The 27,152-nt window shown below is 38.0% G+C and overlaps 1 protein-coding gene across 2 annotated transcripts; it reads left to right on the forward strand.

Annotated features, from left to right (window-relative positions):
- Nucleotides 1-4,873: 4,873 nt before the first annotated feature.
- Nucleotides 4,874-25,387, forward strand: OGFRL1 (opioid growth factor receptor like 1). Of its 2 annotated transcripts, none has more exons than XM_064287916.1 (7): nucleotides 4,874-5,165; nucleotides 9,576-9,662; nucleotides 9,813-9,894; nucleotides 13,240-13,318; nucleotides 13,414-13,480; nucleotides 13,570-13,715; nucleotides 19,209-25,387. In XM_064287916.1, exons 1-7 carry the CDS (start codon nucleotides 4,926-4,928, stop codon nucleotides 19,873-19,875), a joined length of 1,368 nt encoding a protein of 455 aa, XP_064143986.1. In that variant the 5' UTR covers nucleotides 4,874-4,925; the 3' UTR covers nucleotides 19,876-25,387. The 2 variants fall into 2 exon arrangements, with proteins under 2 accessions (XP_064143986.1, XP_064143994.1); XM_064287924.1 differs by having other exon boundaries at nucleotides 4,875-5,165; nucleotides 9,816-9,894.
- The last annotated feature ends 1,765 nt before the right edge of the window (nucleotides 25,388-27,152 follow it).

Below are 27,152 nucleotides of genomic sequence, written 5' to 3' on the forward strand. Positions count from 1 at the left end.
CTGAAAAGTACAGACTCATCATAACCTGCTATTTTGGTAAATTAGATGTGGGAGATTTGGAAGACCCCAGGGATTCATCAGGATCTTGGTAGCAGTTTGGGTGTCGATGAGGGAATTTAATTGCTCTTGCTATCAAGAGTTGAAAAATTCTTGACATTTTATATCAATTATAAGCAAATACAGGAATATCTTGCTATTGCAGGTATTAATGGAGCCCTTGTGGCATAGTGGATAACAGCTCAGCTGCTAACCAAAATGTCAGCAGTTCAAATCCACCAGCTGCTCCTTGGAAACCCTATGGGGCAGTTCTGCTCTGTCCTGTGGGGTCACTATGAGTCGGGTCCAACTCGATGGCACCTAACTACATCATCAACAACAACAACATTGCAAGTATTATTTAGTTGGAATTATATGCATGTGTATTTATTTCTGCATTTCCTTTAAGGAAACTTTGAGTATATTGGTTCTGGTACATGGAAATTGTTTGAATTGCAGGTCTCTCCTTTGGGAACAATAAGAAGAGAAAATTTGAAGGAGGAGGTAATGGATAACAGAGATAATTTTGCAATTAAACCTAGTAAAGAATTGAAGGAAGATGCAGAAAAAAATTTTGGATTGCACAGCTGCATTGTCCAAGGAGGGAGGAAGCTTAAACCTGTGTACCAGGGACTATGGTGGTAGTGGTAGGGGGGGACTTGAGACGTAGACCTGGGGGGTGGAGGTGGGAGTTAATGTCTCAGAATCATACAAGAAGAAAAGTATCAAACATTTACATGGAGGAAGGAATGAAAAATAAAAGCATATTATTTTCATAAATTAAAACACATTTACAAACTCCTCTCCGAGAAGATGGAGATCCTGGGAAATTTCCAGCAAGTCCCAAACTCCAAATGAAGGTGTACAAACGGTTTCTTGTGTGAAGGTGCCCTCCCAAGGCAGTGGGAGGGGACTCCAGCCCAGGCCCAGCTCACCAAGTCCTGGAGGAAAACCAAAACCAAAGCCATTGCTGTCGAGTCAATTCCCACTCAGTCCTGGAGGAAGGGGCGCTTTATTCTCAAGCACGCAAAGGCTAACAGAGGCCCTGGGTATGTTTAGTGGAAAGGAATATTACAGCATGTTATTATTAATTTAAGATGTTATTTTAGGGTGCTGTCTTTATTATTCTGAAATGTTTTATAAGGCTTTTTTTTTTTTCTCTATAGAACTTTTTTTTTTTTTTATAGAACTTAGGTTTCTAGGTGTTATCAAGAAGTTAACTCCTGAGACTGGGTAAAATACACTTGACCCACCCTTTCCTTTTATTGGAAAGGCTCCCAAACAAAATTAAATAACAACAAACCTTCTTTGTTAATGTCCCTAAACCACAATTCGCTATAAAAAACAAGTCAAGATATGCCAGTTGACCCTTGGTTTCCATCCAAAAAGGTTTAGTTCCTGAAGTACGAGTTCCTCCTTAAGGTGGCCTCACTGTTAAAGGATTGCGTGACAAGGTTGAAATCAGGGTTACATTGGAGCAACCCTATAGTATCTATATAGTTTAGGGTTGATTCTAGATACATAGAACCAGAAGAAATACCTTATTATTGGACATTGTGACAGTAGTTTTTCCTTGTTCTACATATACTTACATTGTTGTTAAGTTCAGTGTTCTTCATGGACACATTTAATGAATAATAATTACAGCCAATATGTATTGATAACTTAGTATGTGCCAAACACTAGGCTAAGTGATCAGTTTTTTATATGAAGTAAGGACATGCTTCTTTATTTTCTATCATCAATGTTAGTCTTAAAGGTAAAAACCAGTTGCTGTTGAGTTGATTCTGACTCATGTGTTTCAGAGCAGAATTGCACTCTATAGGGTTCTCAGTGGCTGTGATCTTTTGGAAGTAGATCACCACACCTTTCTTCCGAGGTGCCTCTGGCTGGACTTACACTGTCAACCTTTTGGTTAGTAGCTGAGCACTTGACCATTCGCACCACCCAGGGTCTTTTAGTCCCAAAAGTAGGGATAATGAAATAGTTTAAGTTTTCATGTGAGGTAATTTCTGTGTATAAAACGTAGAGAGGAGAAACCCCTGAAGCTAATTTTCTTAAATCCATACAATTGGATACACAGTGATCAAGCTTATTGCTTTAAACTTACTATTTTTCTTATTTGAGATTGTTGTAATACATCATATAAAATTATGTTCCTTAGCAAATCTATTGCACAAATTAGTATATTATTCACAGCCTGATTAAAAAAAAAAAAATGATACATACCCAAAAAGTCCTTGAAAAGGGAAAGGTTTAATTTTAACAGTTAACTTACATATTTATATGCAGAAGACATATAGGCTTACCCACACGCGTCCCAATATTTTATTATCTATTGCTGAGTAACAAATTACTACAAAACTTGGTGGCTTGAAACAGCAGCCATTTTATAATATCTCTTGATTTTATAGGCCAAAAATTTGAGCAGACTCTGCTGGTTGGATCTTTTGTTCCACATGACATTGATAAAGATCACTGAGAGTTATTCAGCTGATGTGTGTGCAGGATCCAGCTGGGGATGCTCTAAAAGGCTGAGCCTACCTGGGACTGTTGACCAGAAGACAGACACAGTGACCTTTCCATCATGGCAATTTCAAGGTAGTTGAATTCCTTACCTGGCAGGTCATGGCTACTGAAGAATATATTCCAAGACATGCAGGTAGAAGCTGCAAGGCTTCTTATAGCTTATCCTTAAAAATTGTAGAATATCACTTCCTCCATATTCTATGGTTCCAGACATTCTATGTTTCAAGACATTGAGGCTACCCAGTCAAGAGGTGAGTAATTAGACTCCACTGAGTTGGATTTGAGATAAGATTGAGTCAATGGAAGGGAGCCCTGGTGGCATAGTGGGTAAGCATTCAGCTACTAACCAAAATGTGGGCAGTTCAGATCCACCAGCCACTCCTTGGCAACCCTATAGGGCTGTTCTACTCTGTACTATAAAGTCGTTACGAGTTGGAATCAACTTTGACAGCAAAGGGTTTTTTTTTTTTTTTGTCAGTGGAGGGAGAGCACAGAATATACTATTAACTTTAATCTACGTGTATCTAGAGCTACTGATGGAGCACCTGGGGCAACTATCACTAGACTTTCTATAAGAACCTGTGATGGGTTCTGGAATGCTTATGGCCGGATGGACAGCATTTACTTCTCCATGTGTTCTGGTCCTCTGCCAATGGAGGATGAATCCAAATCTCTAGTTGTGAGCAGCTGGATTCATGTGCTTTGCTGCTGCCCCATTATTTCTTCACTAAGTCATTATGACCAAAGAGTCTTTCTGTGTGTCCTGTGTCTATTATTATTTTTAGAGCTTTTTCCAGCATGGGACTCCAGAGATCAAACCAGGTCCCGATTTACAGATGCAGAAATTTAAGTTTAAAGTAGCTATGTGACCTGTCCAAGGTCAGAAGCTGTTTAGCGACAGGGCCACAGCCCAGATCTCCTGCTTCAGTGCTTGAAGAAAGGCATTCCTGACTTATCTGAGGAATGGTCTCCCTGTTCACCTGATGGGTCCCCTACAAAAAGTCCATCTGCTTTCATATCACTTACACCAATTTAATCTTACATATCTTACCCGTTTTCTCCGTCCATATTCAACAAATACTTACTGAGTACCTACCAAGTTCCTATTTCCCAGACATTGGGCCTGTGCAGCTGAATATATATACAGAGGTAGCTGCCCTCAAGGTGCTCTGTTCTAGTTGACCAAAAAACCAAACTCATTGCCATTGAGATGACTCTGACTCCTAGTGACCTTATAGGACAGAGTAGAACTGCCCCCACAGGATTTCCGAAGAACACCTGGTGGATTTGAACGGCCAACCTTTGGGTTAGCAGCCATAGCTCTAACCATTAGGCGACCCGGGTTTCCAAATGAGATGTCATAATACAAATTTTATAGCAATCACTTTTCTCCAGGTCACTTATTTGATCATATTATTTTATCCGTTAAGTACTTCTATAGCACCTGTAACCCTCTTCCCCTTTCATTTATAGGATAGACCAAGGGGCCAAGGTTTCCGAGTTTTTATTCTAGTCAGAGCACAGATTTGGAGTGGGCGTTAGTAAAACTCTCCACAGGACATGCCATGAAAGACTAGTTAGTATAGTTCCCTTTTGTTTCAAGAGACGTTTGCCCATTAGATGAGGTGTCCGATAGTTTTGACTTTATCTGGACCACCTGGACTCTAGGTGGCTGCCCTAAAGTACAGTCGCAGTAGCCTGTATTTCTGTTTATACGGTGCTGGATCACCATTAGCTTTTGCCTTCCTCTGCAGCAGGTAATTTATCTTCCTTCTGGACCAGCCCGGAGAGGGGGGAGGGGTGTGGACAGGACCCGCCTGATGATGGTGAGACCTCCTCCAACATCACGTCCGCACCAGTCCGCGGTTCCTAGAGCTGGGCGGGATCACCCTTCCCGCTCAGCTGGAAGGAGCCTCAGGCGGGTGGCCCACGGCCCCTGCGGGAGGGCAGCAGGCCCTGATCCGACCCATGAGACGCTAGAGGTCCGAGCGAGGGCAGGCCTTCCGGGGTGAAAAGTGGAAAGCGAGGCGCGTCCCCGGGGCCCGGGGGCCGCGGCGCTCAGACGGACTTGAACACCGCGCCCCCCGAGGCTCCAGGCCGGCGTCGGCTCCGGCGGGTGGGGAGGAGAAGGAACCAGATGGGCGGGTTCAAGCGTTTGCTGCGGCGGTCCCGGGGCCGCCGGCTCCTCCCCGCGAGTGTGCCTGTCTGTCGCTCGCCGCGCTGAGGCAGTGCGGCGGCGGGCGCGCCGAGGCTGCTGCCCAGCGCCCTCGCCGCGGCCATGCCCGGGCCCTAGCGCGCCTGCCGCAGCCTGCGCCCCGCAGCCCCGCTCCCGCCGCCCCGCTCCCGCCGCCACCTCTTCAATGGGCAACCTGCTCGGCGGGGTCAGCTTCCGCGAGCCCACCACCGTGGAGGACTGCGACTCCACCTGGCAGACGGACTCGGAGCCCGAGCCCGAGGAGCCGGGGCCGGTCGGTGGCGAGGGCCCGGGGCAGCAGCCCGAGCAGCCCGAGCAGCCCGCGCAGCCTCCGGAGCGAGCCAGCGGGCGGCCCCGCGCCAGCAACGCGCCGGACGAGGATGCCGAGGCGGCGGGCGCCGAGCAGGTACGCGGCCCCGCGGTGGCCCCCGGCCGGGCCGGGGCGTCCCTGCCCCCGGTGCCGGGGAGAAAGGACATCTGCAGGGAGAGGAGCAAGCGACAAGCGACCGAGCGCGTGGAAGGCAGGGGTGCCGGGCGGCTGCGCGTCCCCTGCGACCGGACCCCTCCGCGCCGGCAGCTGTCCCACCGCCCTGGGGGGCAAGGCGGCCTGCGGGGATCGAGAGGTCAGGGCTGGCCGCTGCCGGCCTGGGGCCTGGCCATGGGCATGGCAGGAAAGTCCCTCCAGGAAGAACCCAACTTCAATGGGTGTTTCTGGGTGAAGCGAAGGTGGGGTGGGCGGAACCTGTCTAAAAATAGACGATTGCGAAAACCCGTTTAGTGAATGTTATTGGTAAAAATTGCTTAGAATAAGATGGGACTGAAATTGACAAGCAGCCAACACTCTCCCCTGCAGTGAGGTCTACGGCCATTAAAAGTATTGTAGATGGTCCCTGTCTGAAGTTAAAACGCCACATTTCTTAGCCCAAGTAAGGCCTGTCAACCGAAGAGTTCAGGGCACTCTTCGGGAAGCTTATTTCACCTATAAGGACTTGTTGATCCAGCTGTGCTTAAATCACTTGACTAATGTAATTTGGAGGAGAGGTTAGTAAAGACGTTAATGACAGTTTTAACCCCTGGTGGACTGAAAATAATTCAGAAAACTTTAAAAAGGAGTAACTTCGGAAAACGTATGCATCATGTAAGTTTTTAAGGTTTGCAGTTCCTCAAGTCCTCCGCCTTTATCAGCTGGGGGTGATGCTTGTGGGAATATGGAGCCCAAAGTCAAATGCGACCACAGGGTTGTTGGCCACCTTGCCTTTGCTCACCCCCATATTATCCAAACTAGATCATCCAGCAAATTAAAAGGTCTTTGTCCAATAAAACCTTTAACTTCAGGAGTGCCATCCGTTAATTTTTCATAGTTTGATTAAGCACGTGGGTTGGTCTCTTGTAGTAGGGGAATCATCACCTTATATCTGCTAAACCTTGACTCACAGATCTCCATACCTGCCTCTGTGTAGGTCAGTAAAAAAAAAAAAAGTAGGAGTCATTAAAAAAGTCTAAATGCAGGTTCTATCATGAACATGCTATTTAAATCCACTGCAATTTTGAGTGGGGTTGGTATTTTAAATCCCCATTTTAGACAAAAAGGAGGCTTGGAGAAAAAGAGAAACTTACCCAAGATCATAGGGGGAGAGACAGAGGCAGGCATGTCTGACACCATCCTTAGAAATTTTGATCCGTTAAAATCCTGAATAGGCCTTTGCCCCTTGTGTCCTGGTTCACTGCTCTGTTTGGCATTGCCAGTACAACCCCAGGAAAGTATTAGATGTTGTATTTCAGTGTTTTTCCCTTTTACTTATGTCTCAATTAAGTAACCTACAGAGTTTGGGATATAAAAAAAAAAAAAGAAAAAACACAACCTCAGATTTAATTTAACTAACCAGGTCCATCTATATAAAACAGTTTTATAATGCATGTTTTAACTAGTTAATTGCAACCCTAGTAAATGGTAGACAGCCCAACCCTCCCTATTCCCCTTTAATGCTTCATTTTTCTTGTTAGCATTTTCACCAAAAATTCTACTTATTTATTTTGTTTTGTGACTGTGTCTGCCATTTTTTCGCTTACTTCCCATACACAATCGATTTCCAAGTAGTACTGGTACTACCTTTAAAATATATCTCAGGTTGACTACTTCTCACCACCTCCACTGCTGTCATCCTAGCCCAAGTGGATATTGGACAAATAATGGTGCCCTTAACTAAGATGGAGTAGTCTAACTAAGATGGAGAAAGCACATTTGGGGTTAAATCTAGGATTCTGTTTAGTTTGATATCCTATTAGACACCCAAGTGGAATTGTTGAGTAGGTAAGTGCCTCTATGAATGGAGGCTCAGACCAGAGCTCAAGTCATCAGCATATAGATCAAACGTATTTAAAGTCATGGAAAAGTAAGAAGCCATCAAGAAGTGTTGAGGAAGTAGGACTAAGCCCTGGGCACTCAATTTAGGGAGTGTGAAGATGAGGAGGAGCCAAAAAGGAGGCTGAGAAGGGGCAAACTATGAGATAAGAAGAAAACCAGGAGAGTGTGGTATCCTGTTTTAGGAAAGAGGGAGGGATTAACTGGTCTAATGCTGCTTGGAGGTCCCCTGAGATGAACACTGACGAATGGTTTGGCAAGATGGAGATTTGTTTGTGACTTTTACAACAGCCATTTTGATGGAGTGATGAGAACAAAAGCCTGATTGGGATGGGCTGATAGGAGAATGGGAGAAGAGGAGATGATGACATGGAGTATGGGCAACTCTTTTGTGATGTTTTGCTATAAAAGGGAATAGAGATATAGGTTTGTAATTGAGGGTGGATTTGAATCAAGGGAAGGTTTTGTATGTTTATTTTAAGATTAGATACACTAAGGTGTGTTTGTTGGCTGAGGTGGAATGATTCAGAAGAGAGGGAAATTTTGATGATACAGGAAAGAGGAGCAGTAGGTTGAAGAACAAAATCCTTGCCCGAGCAAGTGGAAGGGACAGAGTAAAGAGTCTAAAAGGAGCGTGTATTGGAGGAACAGGGACAGATGCAGGAAGGATGGTAGATTTAGAGGTTGGAAGATGCGGTCATTCTCGTGATAATCCTGGATGGTAGATAGGGCATGAGTCACTATCTTCATTTCACAGATGATAAAACTAAGATTCATTTGTTGTTGTGTGCCTTCGAGTCAATTTCAACTCATAGCAATCCGTAGGACAGAGTAGAACTGCCCCATAGGGTTTTCTAGTCTGTAATCTTTTCACCAGGTCTTTTCTCCAGTGGAGAAAAAAAAAAAAAAAAAAGTCACACAAATACCAAGGAGCAGAGTCAAGAGCTGGTCCAAGTCTCCTGATTCCAAGTTTTGTCTATTGACATTATACCAAGGTTTCTACAATGATCATTCACTTTTAGTGAGGCTGAAACTGAATCATACTTAATTAATTGGATTTAGAGCCCGGGGCCTCAGATTCTAGTTCCCGGGCTGTCATTGGGCATTGTGTAACTTTTCCCTTTCTCGGTTACCTTGTCTCTAAAATGGAGCCACTAATAGCTGCCAGCTAGGTGTGTTATAAGAATCAAATGAAATAACATACATCTAAGTGCTCTGTAAATGGAAAAGTGCTTTCTATACAAATGTAAGATGATTCATATATGATTGTAGCTCAGGCTAAATAGATGCAGAAACTTGCTAGGCAGAGCTATTTTGAAACGTGTGGTAAGGACCAGAATTTAAGCTCTTCCTGGCTTATGTAACATGACAGAGTAACTGGTGTTCAACATTAGAGGATTTGGTGTTGAAGTAAGTATCTCTGTACTTGTAGTAATAGTGAGGATCACACCGCTTCAAAAATGTGTGAAAATTGCTTACAGGATGCCAGTCTGTCAACACAGATGGGGGTAGGGGATGATGAGAAAAGGATTTGGGACTAAAGTTCTTAATGAATATTCAAGCCTAAACTTTATTTTCTTTTTCTTAATCATAGTCAGTCTCATTGTCCTGCATAACACTGGACATAAAACAGTTTCTTATACATTATAATAGTACATATAGTTAGAGAATATAAGTCAATTATAATGACTTGCATCTCATATTTTAAAAGCAACTTCATGGTGGTAGGGATTTTGCTTAGAATTTAAGTAGCATGAGTAAACTATCACATATAAATTACTTCAGTTTGAAGTTTATTCCATTTGACAGCTTTTTACTGCTTTGTGTGTATATTTTTTCAGTTTGCTGATTTATATTACATTGTTTTATCACTGAGTGGACAGAGGAGTATTCATGCCTTTGTGTACTTGTTATAGTGTTGTAAAGGATGGAGTTTAGAAAGCTAATAGTTTACTATTTAGTTACTTGACTTCCAAGTACAGCTAAATATTGCAAATTTAATGACAGTTTTCTTTGTAGAATTGATTTATTTCCTTAACACTTTTAAAATTATGTAAAGTGTCCCAAATAAGTTTTTTTTTTTTTTTTTTAAATAGAACCACTTGTGTAAACTCTGGTAAAATACAGGTCTTCAATTAATTTTGAATTCTCTTTCTGATGGGTGTTGATTCATAACACTTGGCCTCTATAATCTTTTTGTGAGTAAAAAAGTTTTAAATTTAGTAATATCCCTTAGGACAAATGTTACTGGTTCAAATCAGGATAATAGAATGCCAACAAATATTGCTAGTAAGCATTAGTAAAGAGACATTTTTAGTATTTTCATGTATCTGGGCAGCTTAATAGTTTTCAGAATTACTTTAATGGTGTTCATTATTTTAATTTTATTCTAGAAGCTTCTCACTGAAATTACCTCACTTCAGCATGTAACTGGAGTTTCATTTTTTATTTCAGGGTAGTGATTCCACTGAAGGAATTGCCAAACCAAAGAGAAGTTTTTATGCAGCGAGAGATTTGTACAAATACCGACACCAGTATCCAGTAAGAGTACTGAATTTTTTTTTTCTAAAATGTAAGGTGTTTCCCTTCTGTTTCCTTATTTTATGGTGCCAATGACCAAACATGCCAGAAAGAGCCTCGCGCCTTTTCTATTTGTTCATATACTGGAGATTGATTTATGTTTTCCTTTAGCAGAACTTCAAAGATATCCGATATCAAAATGACTTGAGCAATCTTCGTTTTTATAAGAATAAAATTCCATTTAAGCCAGATGGTGAGTAATCTGCTACCTTGGTTAAAAAAAAAAAAAAAAACTTTAAATAATGACATATACCTGGTTATTTTTGTTTAGACCACAGTTAGTACATTCTTAATGCATTTCTTCATGGATTGGCCTTATTTTGCTATGTAGCCTAATGTGTCCCCAAAGTCCTAGACCCTAGAATCGTGAGCAACCACTTGATAAATTCTGGAGGAATAGCTTCTGATTAGAAATATCTTCCTATCACCTATTTTAACATGGGTATTATTTTATTTATTTTTTTTTTATTATCTTAAAGAAAGTGGGGGCAACTTTCGTGAGAGGAAAAGAGAGAAGATCTATAGAATCATAGAACATTAGATTAAGGAAGATTAGAGGAGTTCAAATTCAGCATTCTCATTTTAAAGATGAGGTAACTAGGACTTGTAACTTAAATAACTAACTTGCTGGGTCACTCAGTTTGTTCTAGAGTTGGATATAGATTCCAGAGTCCAGTGTGTCATACCCAAAAAATATTTAGAAAGTGATTGAAAGTGAGGCTTACATCTAGAATTATGTTTTCCTTCCTGCTTTCAGATTCAGGGGTTGGGATGTAAGACCAGACCTAGTTCAGTGTTGCAATATTCCTAGAAGTATAGAGTAGATTTCACTCCATGTCTTCCAAATAAACTTGCCTTCTCCTTCTTAACACTACAATTGCCCTCTTAAGATCTTTTCTAAAGCCATAGTGAGGGGATATAGCTGCTATGGTAATATGTCTACAAAATTGCATATTTCATTGAGGACCCAAGCTATGGTGGGCATCAGTGATATCACTAGGGGGTATGGGGGTACAGACTGTACTGCTGACACTGTCAGGGTAGATGACACTAAAATGACTGTCTATAAAATTTTTGTGCAGTGTCTCAGCAGAAGTTTATTATTTTTAATAAAAATATCCCTGTAGTTAATTGTAACAACAAAAATATTTTTCGTAAGCCCAGCTTACATGTATCAGTATACCTACAAGACTCAAACTCTATGCTAATTTATTTTTTGAACCTTCTAATGCCTTCTGGTCAGAGCTGTCATTATCACCCAATTACAGTGATGCTTTGAATCACGTGGTTTTTGTCTGTACATCCTACAAGCACAAGCTGTTGTTTTTGTTGCTGCTGGTGTTTTTATAGTTGATGATTTTCTCAAATGTTCTGGTGTTTTAGCTACGATATTGTGGTAGTTAGCATTGGGGGGCGTGACACCATGAGTTACCACACTGGGTGACACCAACCCTAGTGATGCCACTGGTGGGCATCCTAATTTCATCCAGGTCAAACCAGCAAAGCTGTTTTCTGTCATTAGAAAGTGGCAGGACCTTGCCTTCTTTGGTGAACTAACCGGAGAAAGGAGATTTAAAGGCTGGGTAGAGCACTGTGAGGAGGAATTCCCTGCTCTGTGTTCTGAAACATGCCCTACTTGGGAGTAATGGCTTAAGAACATTGCTGAAATGGCCAGATCCATTTGTCTTTAATTAATTTTCTGGTGTCCCAAAAGTTCTGTTCTGATTTGGAGGGAAATATCTGTATAAAAATGCACTGCGAAATTTACCAGTGATAGAAATGTGCTGCTTTATTTGCTAGTGGAATTACTTAAATCATTATTTTTTAAGCAGTTGGGGTAAGAAAACTTTTTAAGAAATACAATGATAAATTGTTAATTCAATTCTGATATGAATTTTACAGAATTCGTCTAAAGGAATGTCTTCAAGTATTAAAAATCTTGAACAGATATGGCAGTATTTAAAACTCAATTATTTTTGTATGTGTAATATTGGGTTTATTTTGAGGTAGTAATTTAAAACAGCAAGTCAAGCAGTATATTAAATCCTTTGTAATCCTTATCACAAAGTTTATTTTGAAATCTTCTAAGATTGGTGGGGTCAGAATTTTTAACTAAGCTCATGTAAAATATTATCCTGGATGTTATTATATATTTATTACATCAACTCACATACCTTCCTTCCCATTATATGTACACACACACATTTGTAAGTAACAGAGGCTTGCAATGGCATGTTTTACTTATTAAGTAGGAGGAAGGGTAGTTGGAAAGGTAAACGCAAAATTGTGGAGGTAAATAGTTTCGATGTGTTGATAAAGCCAACAGTATGATTCAAAAGGGAATCCCTGGGTGGTGCAAACTGTTAACATACTTGGCTGCTAAGCAAAAAGTTGGAGATTTGAGTCCACCCAAAGGGGCCTTGGAAGAAAAGCCCGGTGATTTACTTCAGAAAATCAGCTATTGCAAAACCTATGGAACACAGTTCTACTCTGACACCCAGTTGCCATTGACTCAATGGCAACTGATTCTGATATGACTCAAAAACAACTTTTTACCAACCCTTCTGAAAGTGAAACTCTACTACAAATTGGTAAATCTCTAGAGGAAACAAGATTGCGATGAATTATGTTCAGAGAAATGTAATGTTTTTGGGTCTTTTTTAATATGATTGACTAAATGGCCGCATAGTCAATTGTGAGGACCTGGACAGACTTAAGAATTTTGTTATAATGAGTTCTTAACAGGGGAACAATGGAGTATGGTAAAAAGGGCATACTGTTTGGAGCCAGAAAGACCTGTGTTCTCCTAGATTTACTCTTTTATTTGTGTGCTACTTTGAGCACATCACACAATTTTCTCATTAGTAAAATGAAGATAATAGCCCTGATTTGGAGGGTTCTGTGAGGATTAAGCTGGGTGATGTACAGTCTGTATAATATGGTCCTGCATATAGTAGGTGCTCAATAACTTTGTCTTACATTTTTCTTTCCCTCCTTGCTTCTCTCCTTCTCTTTTTCCCTCCCTCCCTCCCTTCCTTTATTTCTCCCTGAAATACATGTTATTTTGATCCTATCCAGTATTTAAAGAACTATGTGACCCTCTAGAGCTAGGGTCAGCAAACTTTCTGTACAGGGCCACATAGTAAGTATTTTTGGCTTTATGAACCATACAGTCTCTGTCACAACTACTCTGTTCTGCTATTGTAGCATGAAAATAGCCATAGACAATATATAAACGAATGTGCGTGGCTGCGTTCCTATAGAACTTTATTTGCAAAAACAAGTATGGGCCATAGTTCGTCAACCGCTGCTCTAGAGTAACACTGTCAGCTATTTGAGATGCCATTAATTTCTTTTAAATTAGGCTTATTTCATAACTGAATATGTGGCATAGAGTATTCATCTTCTGAAATCACTATTCTTGTGTGCTGTTACTAAATTTTAAAAGTTTTACTGTAAAACTTGAGTGATTCAAATCTTAAAATGCTTTCAAAATGTTTTAAATGTCTAATTCACTTTCTAAATATTTATTGTTTAGGTGTTTACATTGAAGAAGTTCTAAATAAGTGGAAAGGAGATTATGAGAAGCTGGAGCACAACCACACTTACATTCAATGGTCAGTTATATATTACCTACTTTGAACCATGTCCTACTTAATCATGTGTGTTTTCCAGACAACACTAACAGACATTTCATTTTTTAAAATAATAGGCTTTTCCCCCTGAGAGAACAAGGCTTGAATTTTTATGCTAAAGAACTAACTACGTATGAAATTGAGGTAATGTAAGCTTTATTCATTTTATATGAGGTGGCAAAAAAATATTCCCACTTCACTGTCCTGGTAGCTGACTTTTTTTTTTCCATTAGGAATTCAAAAAGACAAAGGAAGCAATTAGAAGATTCCTTCTGGCTTATAAAATGATGTTAGAATTTTTTGGAATAAAACTGATTGATAAAACTGGAAATGTGGCCCGAGCAGTTAACTGGCAGGAAAGGTTTCGACATCTGAATGAGTAAGTAAAGCCCTAGTGATAAACTGGGGTATTGGCACGTTATTTTTGTCTTAGTCACAATTCTCTGCGGAACATAGGAACAAATAGCAGATGGATCCAGGTATTTGGACTCAAAAGCTCGTCTAAAATAAATTTTGCCCTCTGTTCTACGTTCTGAAACAAAACGAAAACAAAAAAGAAAAATTTCAAATAGAAACTTGGCTATTCAGCTTCAGAACTGTTTCTTTCTGAAATCGCTCCATTGCCCACATCTAAGTGTGGCCTCTTCGCCTTTTTATATCACTGTCTTTGGCATTTATGGTTATTGCTTGTATAAAGTTTTTCTGTATCTCCTCTATTATCTTGTAAGCTTCTTGGGGGCACAGTCTTTTTTTAACATCCCCAAGCATAGTGCTTTCTTAGATTAAATCTGTGAATTAAACCTATGATGCAAAAATTTTACAAGACTCAGATATACATGTATCTTTTACTAAAATGGAGAGAAAATTAAAAGTGTCTTGCTATTTAGGTCAAAAACAAAAGCTCATTTTTGGTAATAAATTCAGAAACCTGTGATAAAATTTGTAACATTGTTTATTTGGAATTGATTTGCTATATTATTTTGCTTGGCTATTTATAACTTTCATTAATACTTATAGCCAAAGTCTATTTTTCTTAATATTTTCTTTGCATAGAAACTGGTTTTTTTTTTTCTTCCTTTTTAATTACAGGGTGACTTGTAAGTGCTGGACCATAAACCAGCAGCTTTAAAGCATTTTTTAACACGTTATAATTAGCTGAACTGGGCAAGTACTAGGAGAAAAAAAAAAAAAACTAACCTAAGCAATTTCTCTTTGCCCAAAACAATTCAAAGTTTTGTGCATCAGTAAACTAAGGTTTTTCTCTTAAGAGCTGTCATCTTATGTTGGTAAAATGAATATAATATTAATGTTTAAGCCCCGCTTTTATAATTTATTAGCTAAAATCAATACAATTAAAAAGATAGCTTGTGCTAAAACACTGATGACATGGGCATAAAGCTTTATGATCCTAACTGCAAGACCCATTAACTCATAACTCAAGTTAACTTTGATTTATACAGGGTACTGCTTAAGCAATGCAGGTATCTATCTCTAGATGAAGTAAGCCTTTCTGTGACCTTGTCAAAGAAAGCTGTATCCAAGCAGCCTATTGACATGGAGGATGCAAAAGTAAAAGTAAATCTTCGGAGAGGATCTGATAGCACTTCATCTTCCATGTACTCAAAACTGTCATTTTAGAGAACCCCCCTCTCCAACTTGGTGTATTTGTTTGGAATAGCAAATAGTAACCATAGTTAAAGTTTGTTGAATGAATAAATGGTTGAATAAAATATAGTTGTCAGCTTAAAGCCTCTTTGGGGTTTTATTATCAGCTCCTCTGATTTATAGCTGAAAACAGAGCCCTTTCTGAAGGGTTTAATTAAAGGATCTGCTGGCTTGAGTCAGGGGAGAAAAGCCTGAACTAACAGTCACTTCTCACTCCTCTGCCTCACCTAGCTCTCTTTCTTTCTACCACCCATGGTCTTTGTCTTTCCTTTTCCTGGGTATCGCGTAGAGCTTTTCTAGCTATAAATTAACTATCCACTGCCTCAGACTGTCAGAAAACAAGTTTCCTTTCTGGTTTAGTTGCCAGAAAAATGATATTTATTGACTAGATTTGAACAAATTACATGGGGTTACATGAAAACTTCTATTCCATTTTCTTTCTTCAGTTGGGCTTTTTTCTGACTTATCTGTAAATGCCGTAACTTATTTGTGTTTTAATCTGTACTGTATCTTGAGTTTTTTAGAGAAGGCAGGGAACTCAATATAGTGATAGTAGCCCAGGAGAGGAAAAATACTGAATCAAAGTGAAATGAAACAACCTTCAGTGAACTAGTGACTATGGCTAAAAGAGGTATTTTCAAACATGAGAGTACATATTTATAGATCAGCCACTACAATGTATTTCCAATTTTATTTGTAATCGGCTTGGATTACAGGCCTATATTTTACACCCAAAGTCCCTTCTTTTGTTTTCTGTCTTCCTGGTTCTTGTCCTTGTGAGTTCTGTCTTCATGTACCCAGTCTTCCGGACAACCTCAGCCTTATTTGTTGCCCTTATCTCTATCTGGAAGCCTAGCCTATCTCTTTCATTTGCTGTGCAACTCCAAAGACTGCTCACAACGTTTAGGAGGTTTTAGCCACTTTTCCCCCATTTCCATTTTATCTTTCATTATGACAGTTATTTCAAGTCATACTGAAACACCCAGTTGCTTTCTTCCATAGTTTTGTTCCAGAATATTGAGTGTCATTCTTCAAGCCTGTGTTTCTGTCCTTTTCTACTGTTACATAAAGATTTTTAGTTGGAGAATGTACAGATACTGCTAAGTGTGTACAAAATTTTTAGCTTGACCTTTCATCTGGGATTAGATATATGAAATTGAACTGGTTGCAAATATAGTAAATTTTGTTTTATCATATAGTTCCTCTTTGAGATTTGTGAAAAGATTCTTCTATCTTTCCATATACGTCCTTCTCATAGGCTTAGGAAACAGATACTGCCCAAGAGTTTTGTTACTATGTTTTTGGAGTATAAACCTCCCCCCCCCAACCAAACCCATGGGCATCAAGTCGACTCTGACTCATAGCAACCCCTTAGGACAGAGTAGAGCTGCCCCATAGGGTTTCCAAGGAGCAGCTGGTGGATTTGAACTGCTGGCCTTTGGGTTAGCAGCCAAATGCTTAACCACTGTGCAACCAGGGCTCCTTTTAGAGTATACAGTCTCCGTAATAACAACTAAGTTAACCCTGCTGTTAGTGGTACACTTTCTTTACTTCACCAAGATTTGTATTGTTTCAAAAGATTCTTGCCTCCTAACCATTAAAAAAAACACAGATTCATAAAACTGAAACCTATCTGTATCTGTGCTGTGTTTACCTTTCAGCCTTCAGAAAGTTGAATATTAAAGTAATACTTTGTTTGTAAGCATCCAGAGGCATGGACGTTTTAAAAACTGCTAGGCTTGTCTTTTCAGTGTTTGGTTAGTCCAAATCATTAAAGTTTTTGTCTTGTCCAAACAAACTCTTATTACAATATAAGACCATGGAACTTCCCCTTTCCTTCCCTCAAATAATTCATCAACATCCTTCTCTAATTTGCTAGTTATTCCTAAGTAAAATATTTCAACAACTTTTGGAAACCAGGCTGGGTGTATGCAATGCTTGTAGAAAGTTCAGTTTCTAAGGTGTAAAACAGGTTTTAAGAAGTTACAGTTAGAAAAAGAGGAGTACTTCAGTGGTGCCTATAGTTAAACGCTTGACTACTAACCAAAAGATTGGCAGTTCAAACCCACCCAGAGGCACCTTGGAAGAAAGCCCTGGGTATCTACTTCTGAAAGATCACAGCCATTGAAAACCCTATGGAGTACAGTTCTACGCTGAAACATGGTGTCACCAAGAATTGAAATTGACTCAATGGCAACTGGTTTACTAGTTGGAAAAAAAATGACAACATTATGGTTGTGTGGCAGTATTGGGTAAGTAAATACCTGGGTTGTTGCTGACACCCATGATTAATATACATAGTTGAAAATCCCTGTAAGATGTGGCCAGAGCATGTGTAATAAAGCAAAGACTGGGCTGGGTGAGGTAGATTATGAATTGTGTCAGAACAGATTTGTGAAGCATTCATCTGATAAGAACCTTAATTTGGGGACAGAGAAGAAAGACATTAGTGTAATCTGAGAAAAAAGGTATCTTTGGAGCCAAGGCCATTAGAAATAATTCTATTTAAAGAATAGTTTAAAATTATTGGGTTGGGCAGGAGGAGGAGAGAGTGGCTAGGGATGGAAGAGAATTAGGTTAAGTTGGTATAGGTACAAATAGGATGGTCTTTGATATCAAATCTTTAAATAAGAAAATAAGAGTACTACTGATAATTTTAAATAGTATTTAATATTTTTTGAGCTCTACATGCTGTACATATGCATCATGTCATTTGATTCTTTTAACTGTCCAGTGAGGCATGGGCCATTTCTCCCACTTTACAGATGAAGGATACTGAGGCTTAGAGAGGCATCGTAATTTCAAATAGCTGGTAAGTGGTTGAGACAGGGTGTGATCTCAGGTCTACCTCCAAAGTCCATGCTCTTAGTTATTAAATGGTTGTTCTTTGTGCTGTGGAGTTGATTCTGACCCATAGTGACCCCGTATGACTGTAAGAGTAGAACGGCCCCATAGGATTTCCCAGGCTATAATCTTTTTTTTTTTTAGTGTACTTTAGATGAAGGTATACAGAACACACTAGATTTTCATTAAACAATTAGTACACATATATTGTTTTGTGACATTGGTTACCACCCCCACGACATGTCAACACTCTCCCCTTCTCGACCTTGGGTTCCCTATCACCGGGTTTCCTCTCTCCTCCTGCCTTCTAGTCCTTGCCCCCTGGGCTGGTGTACCCCTTTAGTCTCATTTGTTTTATTGACCTGTCTAATCTTTGGCTGAAGGGTGAACCTCAGGAGTGACTTCATTACTGAGCTAAAGGGTGTCCGGGGGCCATACTCTTGGGGTTTTTCCAGTCTCTGTCAGGCCAATAAGTCTGGCCTTTTTTTAATGAGTTAGAATATTCTACATTTTTCTTCAGGTCTGTCTGGGACCCTCTGTTATACAGGCTGTAATCTTTATGGGAGCAGATCACCAGATCTTTTCTCCTGTGGAGCAGCTGGTGGGTTCAAACCGCTGACCTTTCAGTTAGCAGCCCAGTGCATAACCATTGTGCAACCAGGGCTCCTTAGAGTTATTAAACTATGTTCTGCTGAATACAGAAACCCTAGTGGCTACTATCCAAAAGGTTGGCAGTTCGAATCTACCAGGTGCTCCTTGGAAACCCTATGGGGTGGTTCTACTCAGTCCTGTAGAGTTGCTATGAGTCAGAATTGACTCAATGGCATTGGGTTTGGTGTTTTTTTTTTGTTAAATATGTCACTTTTACATCTTTTGTCATAATTGAGTTGGCTAATAAGGTGGATTTTACTAATTAGCTCCGTGCAAATTGTGATCAGCTGTTGGCTAATATTGTGTTTATGTGCAGCACCAGTTACCAGTGATGGGTATAATACATTGCTGTTGTTGCAAATAAAAGTTCTATTAGATTATTCATCATTAGGGTACTTAATAAACAAACAGTAATTCAACATCAGTAAGAAAAAATTCTATTCTAAACATTTTTCTAATACGAAGAACTAAACAAACACAGGAAATACATATTGCATGTTAGGTTTCACATGGATTGACATTAAATTGAGACATGTATATCTTCTAATTTTTTATTTTTAATAGTTTCTAATTTGACTTTTTTAAAAAAGTCATTCAAGGCATAATTCCCTTGTTTACAGTTCCATAAAAAGTATTTTTGTAATCGTTTTCGTTTACCTGTTTTCCTCCACCTGACTTTTTCACCCTCATTTTATTTAATCCTCTCTTCCAGGTCCCAGCACAACTATTTAAGAATCACCCGTATTCTCAAAAGCCTTGGTGAGCTTGGATATGAAAGTTTTAAATCTCCTCTTGTGAAATTTATCCTTCATGAGGCTCTTGTGGAGAATACTATTCCCAATATTAAGCAGAGTGCTCTGGAGTATTTTGTTTATACAATTAGAGACAGAAGAGAAAGGAGAAAGCTGCTGCGGTTTGCACAGAAACATTACACACCCTCAGAGAATTTTATCTGGGGGCCACCTAGGAAAGAACAGTCGGAGGGAAGCAAAGCCCCCAAAATGCCCACCCCTCCCAGCTCTGGTCATAACAGTCAAACTTCTATACACAAAAAATCCAAGGAGTCCAAAAATTCCTCCTCAGCTGTTCATTTAAATAGCAAAACAGCGGAAGAAAAAAAAGTGGCACCTAAAGAGCCTGGAGAACAGTCAGATAGGCCCAGAGCAGAGTCCAGCGATGAAGCTGCCAAGTCGAGAGACAGTGAGAAGGACTATAATGGTGAAAATTCCAATTCTCCACCAGAAAAAACAATTAACAATCCCATAGAGAAAAAGGAAAGTGCATCCCTTTCTGAAAAAGACGAAGAAGGTGAGAATCCTAACAAAAACTCTGAAAATCCTGGAAATCCAAGTTCCCATGACGATATACTATTACAGTGAATTATCAGAAAAACCACAAACCCATTTAGGTAAGGGGGAAAAAAAAAAACTACTGTAGAATTTTTCCTAAAAAACGAAAACAAGGTCAAATTTCAAAATCTCACCATCTGTGATTTATGTTGTGTTCTTTGTTCTTATTGTTTGTTTTTCATTTTGGATGAAAATGAATGTAATATTTGATAAGTCTTAAGACAAGATCCAATAAATTAAAGTGTTCTGTAATGCTTTTAGGGTGTGGGTTTTCAAATTCTGCACAAAATGATTACTTTTAAATTATTTTCAAGGTATCTGAAAACAATCACTTAATATATCAAGTAAATTCTTTTGAGAAGTTACATTCTACATGAGGAAAATCAAAGAATGATTTCATTGTATTGACACAACCTTTAAATGATTTATGGATTTATATTTTTTAGCTGGAAAATTTGGAAGAGTCATTTGGATTCTTTGATTCCAACACCTCAACGCATTTATTTTTAAGTTCTGATAAAGTAAAATGGATATTCTTGGGGAGCTATGACCTCCCCAGCCCATCCATCAGCCCCACTGAGTTTCCTCTTTGGCTTTCTCTACACTAATCCTCATCCTGCCATCTTTGTCAACTAGCACGTGCATTTCTAGTATACATTATTCTAGTGTGCGTTAGTATGACCTGTTTTGAAATTTAAATGGAACAGAGGTGGACTTTGTCTAATTTCAAGAATTTGCTTTGTTTAAAATAAAAATGGTTTTCTGTATTAAGTGCTTAAAACAAACTTTGAGGCAAAAGTCCAAGAAAAGAATTACGCTTTCTATGGCTGTTCCATATACATTTGCTGCTTGATTCTGAATGCAAATGGCTATAGAATTAAAAATAATAAAGGAATTATTCATTTTTAAAAAGCCATGCCTGTTGCATTGGCAATGAGGCAGTGGTCACTAAAACCATTAGTATCTCAGTGTTATGTGGACTAAATACCAAAAAACCAAAACCCAGTGCCATCGAGTCGATTCCGGCCCATAGCAACCCTATAGGACAGAGTAGAACTGCCCCATAGAGTTTCCAAGGAGTGCCTAGTGGATTCGAACTGCCGACCCTTTGGTTAGCAGCTGTAGCACTTAACCACTATACCACCAGGGTTTCCATTATGTGGATTAGGAGATATTTAATATGGATTAGAACATGTTTAATCCACAGTATATCTTTTTTTTTTAATACAATTTGATGAGTCCCTAAATTGTCAAACTTTAAGATTCAGAACAGATTTGAAATTCCATATGCTCAGTTTTAACAAACAAACAATATGTTACTTAATAGTGTTTAAAATGTAATTTGCTTCTTATACTGTCACTACGATTTGAAACCGATTAGATGGCACACAACAATAACAACTATTATCACTAATTATTATTAAAAACCATAAAACAACCAGAAACACTTGGTGAGAATTTCAAAGCATACATATAAATACAGTTAAAGCAATTAATAAATAAAATATTTTTACTTTGTTTCATTTGGAAAGGAATTGGGTTTTGTGTCTCTTAGGCTATTGAGAAGGTTCTTCACACTTGAACCCCTAAAAGAATTTTTAATATGACCTATTTGATATCACATCATACTATCTGCTGTTTTCTCTTGGTCCATTTTCAGCAGTGGATTTCTGGAAAATAAACCCGCCAATAGTAGCCTTTAAAAATATTTTATTGCTTTGAAATTAATGTGAAACATCACAGTTGCTTAACCCTTAATTTTTTATTTGAATGTTAATAACACTTTTGTTGTATATCATATTCCAGTAAGTACAAGGTAAAAAACGTTCTTATTTTTAGTTCCTGTAATGCACCAATCTTTGCTTTCCACCATTTTGTGAAGTGAGTGACTAGGATTAAGGAAACAATTCTGTGTTTGCATTTTATTTATTTTTGCATGCAAGAAACACATGGACCTTTTATGTGGTATTTGTTGAAGCACTCTCTCATAGAGCTCAATAGACAGTTTAACAGTTTAGGGGATGGTAGTAGATTGTTGCATTAGGCTGAATTGTAAGGATACAATTAAGTTGATTCAAAATATCTTACCAATTTTGCACACATGGTAAAGTGTTCAGACCCCTTTCTAAATGCTTAATATTAATAATTTGTGACCAGATACTAAAATATTAATAGTGACCAGATACTAAAATAAATGAATATATACTGACTTATTTAGAAATTGTAGTATATGAAACCCTTAGAAGTAAAAACATTCATTCAACAGCTTAATGTTTAGGATATTATTCCTAAATAGGGGTTGAATTAGATTGTGCCATTTAGTTTGAGAATGTGTAATCTCAAGGGGAAGACTGCCTGGCTTCCATCTAAAATAGTGGCCTTTTTCCATCATGGTGTTTTTTTTTTTAAGTGCATATTCATATGTAACCGTATGTCTCCTACATTTAATTTGTAAATAACATGAGAGAATTATTCAGTGGAGAACAAGTAAAAGGATATCATTCCTTTTGCAGATAAAAATTATGAGTGTTTAGAATTTTTTTTTTCTATTAAGAATACTTTGTACATTTAGTAGTTTTTTAAGTAAGATCTATGGATATGTATTTGTGTCTTAGATAAGAAACAGCTCCCTGGGTTTGACTCCAATATTTTGTATTTTTAAAAACTACCATATGCTTGCAGAAATTTACAGAGAAGCTGTAAAAAAATGCGGCGAAGCATGTTTAAATATTGAATCCTTGCAATATATAGCCTGTATTGTTGTACCATGGACTACAAGGATACTAAATATTGGCTATTAATAGAATACTAACTTGCATTTCATGCAAGCTGTAGTTTATTTGCAATAGATGTTATACTGCTTGATTAGTCTAGTACATTTCTAATATTTGTGCTTTCCTATCTCTAAGGAGATAATATATGTGAAAATATTTTGAAATACTGTAAAGTGATATATAATTATAAGATATATTTCTGTACAGTGGGGAAAGTTTATAACATTAAAAATATTGTACCATTATACATTTTTCATGCTCAATCTCATAAGGAAACAAAGTATTATAATCAAAGTGAAAATACAGCTGCTTTCTCTTAATCAAGTCTAGTTCTCAATTCAAAAATTATTTTGTATAGTTTTATTTTGAATTTCTGTTTTGAGACTTCAGCTTCAAGAAGAAAATAAAACGTACAACTCAGGAGTTACTAGGGAAGTTCTAAGATTTTTGCTCAGCATTGATAATATAAACGTGAACATATGATACCTGTTATAGACATTATTTCATATTTTGTCACATAAAATTACCTACTCTGCTTTTAGATTTTATACTTTCATCTGAGTAAAAGTATGATCTGGGAAAAACAGCATATTATTGCATCTGTGTTACTCTTTAAATCAATTTAGTAAAAAATAAAATTTCCATATTAAGTGGTCAAAAATTAACTGAACTGATGAATAGAGAATATTTGGTTAATTATTTTGTAGTTAAAATTTTCAAGTTTATAGTACAATCATAGGTGAGTTTATAATTCACTCAGTAACTAAATCAGGTTAATTACTATAATTGAGTCTCTTCTAAAAGCTTTATTTTCTAACCTTAGAAAAAGAGGACATTCTTGGTCTTGTTTGATTATAGTTACATCTGCAGGTCTTTCATGTCTATTTGAAGTGAGTGGGGATCCTTCATTATAGGGATGTATTTGAAGATTTCTATTTTGTCTCCTGCTTAGAAAACTCCCCGTTCCCTTTCGGGGAGTGATTGCATCTAAATAGGCTCAGTTAGACATGCTGAGGTCCTTTCCATTGTAGATGCAGTTGTAGAGAAAGATGGCTGGGGCCAGTGCAGGGTCTAGAAAATTAGTGTGCATCTACTGAGTTCTTTCAGCTGTGGAAGCGGTACTGTTGACTGCATGAACAGATTTGTGTGGGTAGTCTCTAGGGTGACAGTGAGTACTACCCTGCCTCCTGCCCATCTAGTTATTCGATCCACCCAGCAGATTGTGTTTGGGGACATAGAGTGTTTTTAGAAATCCCTGGTTATTGAAGTTAGTAATAATGTAGTTATAAATATGAATGCTTGGAGGTGTCCAGATGTGCCTTAGCTAATATAAGTGGTTTTCATTCAGAAGTTTAAATTTTTACTCCACTGTAAAATGTCTGAAAGAACTTTTCAAACCATGAATATCAGTTACTTTTTTTTAATGAAATTTACTTTGGTGCTTTCTTGTTTGGAGAATTTCTGTTTCAGACAGATGCATCAGTTCATAAAGAAGTGAACTCACCACAATATTCAACAATGTATTATATGTGATAAAAGAGTTTAGAAAAAAATTATGTGGTTTGTTATATTTATTTATGCCTTTGCTTAATATTATTACATGCTATAATTTTTATTTTAAACACACCAGTTACTACAAGGAATAGTTTACCTATGTTTTACTTCGTGTTCTTAGACACAGATGGATGAAGAAAGTGGAATTCTACTAGAGAAATTATTAAAAAATTTAATTCCAGTAGATGGTTGGAAGAATCTGCAATTAATTTGAAAAATTTTTGTGCCATAGTTTATTATAAACATTAAAAAAAAAAAAAAAAACTACTGTTCTTGCTTGCTTCCCAGATTAGTGAGGGTGCTTTTTGTCATCTTTTTTCTTTTTCTGTTGACAAGCCTATTGTTTCAGTTATTTGTGGGAAATAGCTTCTTAATGTGGTTTGTTTCCTTGAATTAAAGTTTCCATGTGGAGAATACAATGAAGTGCTTTGTTATATGGGCCAAACTCTGGCTGGAAGTAGAGTTCAGATAGGAAGAGGTGACTAAGAATCAGGGAGGGCACCTTGGTGAAGTGAAACCAACACTGGATCCATCCTCTCCGGCACCATGGCAGGCCTCAGTCCCCCAGTGGAAAATGAGGATGTTGAGCTCCCATGATCTCTGACTTCTGGTGAAAGTGGACCACTTTGGACTCTATGTACAGTGTTAACGGATACCAGTTTTCATAGAATACTTGCTGTAATTTATCTGCGACTCTTTTGTAGTTGTTTAGAAAATTGATAGCAATTGGGCTTCTGCTATGTAAATTATAGCTGTATGTTTATAACTATCTTGGGAAACACTTTGAAATACCAGTTCCCCCCAAGTCTCTTCAATCAAAATTCTTTAGGGTTTTCTTCCATAGGTGTACGTGTGTGTGTATAAATTCTTTTCATAAAATGATTCAGCACACTTTAAAAATGAAGTGAAAGGAAGAAGGCATCAGTGATCTCTCTCTGTCTCTTTTTAAACAGAGCCCCTTATGGAAATGTACTTAAGCTATGAGGTTTGTTTATCATATTTTTATTTTTTAAATTTTAAATGAGTGTGTGGAACAGTTTACATTAACTAGAGAGATTAGTTACATAATAAGCTCTGGTTCTAAACAATGTTCCAGTTCTGTACTCATTGGTCAGATGAGTACTTTTTTTCAGTGCTAATGGACTTACTTTCACTGAAGGAAAGAAAAACACAAAACAAGATTACTAACAAGAAACCCACTATAGAAATAAAGATATAGTCAATTATAGGTTTGTGCAAGTGCCAGAATTATTGGAAGCAGATAAGGAATGATTTAGAAAAGCTTTATGGTGGGAACATGTTTAAGACTCAGCTCTATGTTACCTGTGCCAAGGAGACCAGGGACTGGTGTGGGAAGTGAATCCCATTAATACTCTCATTTGAACCATTAATCCTGCCTCCTCTACAGGGGAACCTTTCATTAGGCTAGTAGAAGTAAGCTATGAGTCGGAATTAACTTGACGGCAGTGGGTTTGGAGTGGAGTGCAAGTAAAGAATGATCAGATACCAAGTTTCATTCTTTTGCCTGTGTGTGCCAACAGGTTGGTGGTTTTACTAATAAGAAGCTAAATTGAGGGACTGGCTGCAGAAAAGAGAAGACTCAGCAATAGGTGGTTTATAAATGAAGTGACTATCTCCCATACCAACAAGAGTTGACAGCATATTAACTGTGTGGCATTACAATTAGCAGAAACACATGAGAGCAAAAGTGTTAGGTTATTTGACAAGCACTCCCTTCTTCCATTTTTTTTTCCCCCAAAAGAGCTATTACTTGTTTCCTAGGTAAGATATTGACTCTACTGTTATCTGAGAAGATAGATGGCAGACTGGGTCAAGTCACTGTTTCAATTTGGAGACTACTGTGTTCTTTGTATTTCAAATATTTCAGGAAAGGCTGCGATTCTTACAAAGGTCTGTGTTTCACCACAGGAGCTCTGATTATCCAGCGGCCACTGGTCCTTCTCTGTGCTCTGTATTCTGCTGCCGTATGAATTACAGAATGCTGTGCGTGTCTGTTAGTACCAATACCATGTGTATGTGGTAGAAGTTGTAACCAGTTTCTGGATCTGTATGGTACTATACTTATTTTATAATTCTGTAACTGTATGGCAGTGTTATGCCAAAAATGTATAAAGAGCAATAGTTTCTGTTGCTTACTGCTGTATTTTAAAATATTGTTTCTGAAATAATATATTTAGAGTTCTTTTCAAGTAATTATTTTTAATAACTATTGCCAGTATACATCATGTAAAACTAATAAAAGTCACTCGCCTCACCTTATTTAACATTTTAGCATTGTGTTAGAGTACATGATGTTGATTTTGCATGATTAAAAATTTTTTTTTTTGGGGGGGGACAGATGACTTGGTGTTTTCCTATGATTTGGCATGTATTTTATATGATTATCATGTAAATTAACATTAGTCCCCTTTTTCCTTTAAAATAAACACTTGAAGGATGAAATCTTCTTTACATACTAAGTTATTTTTTGGGGAGACTTTGGAGGGTAGATCGTATGTGTAAATATCTGAAAGTTTATTGTTTTTCCTCTTTTTTACGTTTCTCTAATGCAGTTTTAAAAATATATTTCATATAGATGAGTAAAAATGAATAGCTAATGGAGGTGATAGCTTTTTCAATAAATAAGGCTAGTCTTCTTAAGAAGTCAATGTTTTTTATTAAGAAAAATGAAATTGTGAGATGAAAGTGAGGAAGTTGCTCCAGGTACCACTGACTATGTGGAAGAAGATGAGGAAAAGCCTAAAATTTGGGTTGGCTGGATTGATCTATATAGGCAGGAAGGAGGAGGATGAAAGAACTAAGAGTAAGTCGTGAGTCAGAATGAAGTCACATTGTGCACAACGAAGAAACCAGTACTGAGAAAGAAAAACAGCAAAAACCAGCCAGCCTGGTGAGTAAGCATCATTTTATCTACAGCCTTTTAGATGAATTGTTTAGAGGAGAGAGGAATTTGCACAA

The sequence above is a fragment of the Loxodonta africana genome, chromosome 1 (assembly GCF_030014295.1).
Source record: "Loxodonta africana isolate mLoxAfr1 chromosome 1, mLoxAfr1.hap2, whole genome shotgun sequence".
Taxonomy (NCBI): domain Eukaryota; kingdom Metazoa; phylum Chordata; class Mammalia; order Proboscidea; family Elephantidae; genus Loxodonta; species Loxodonta africana.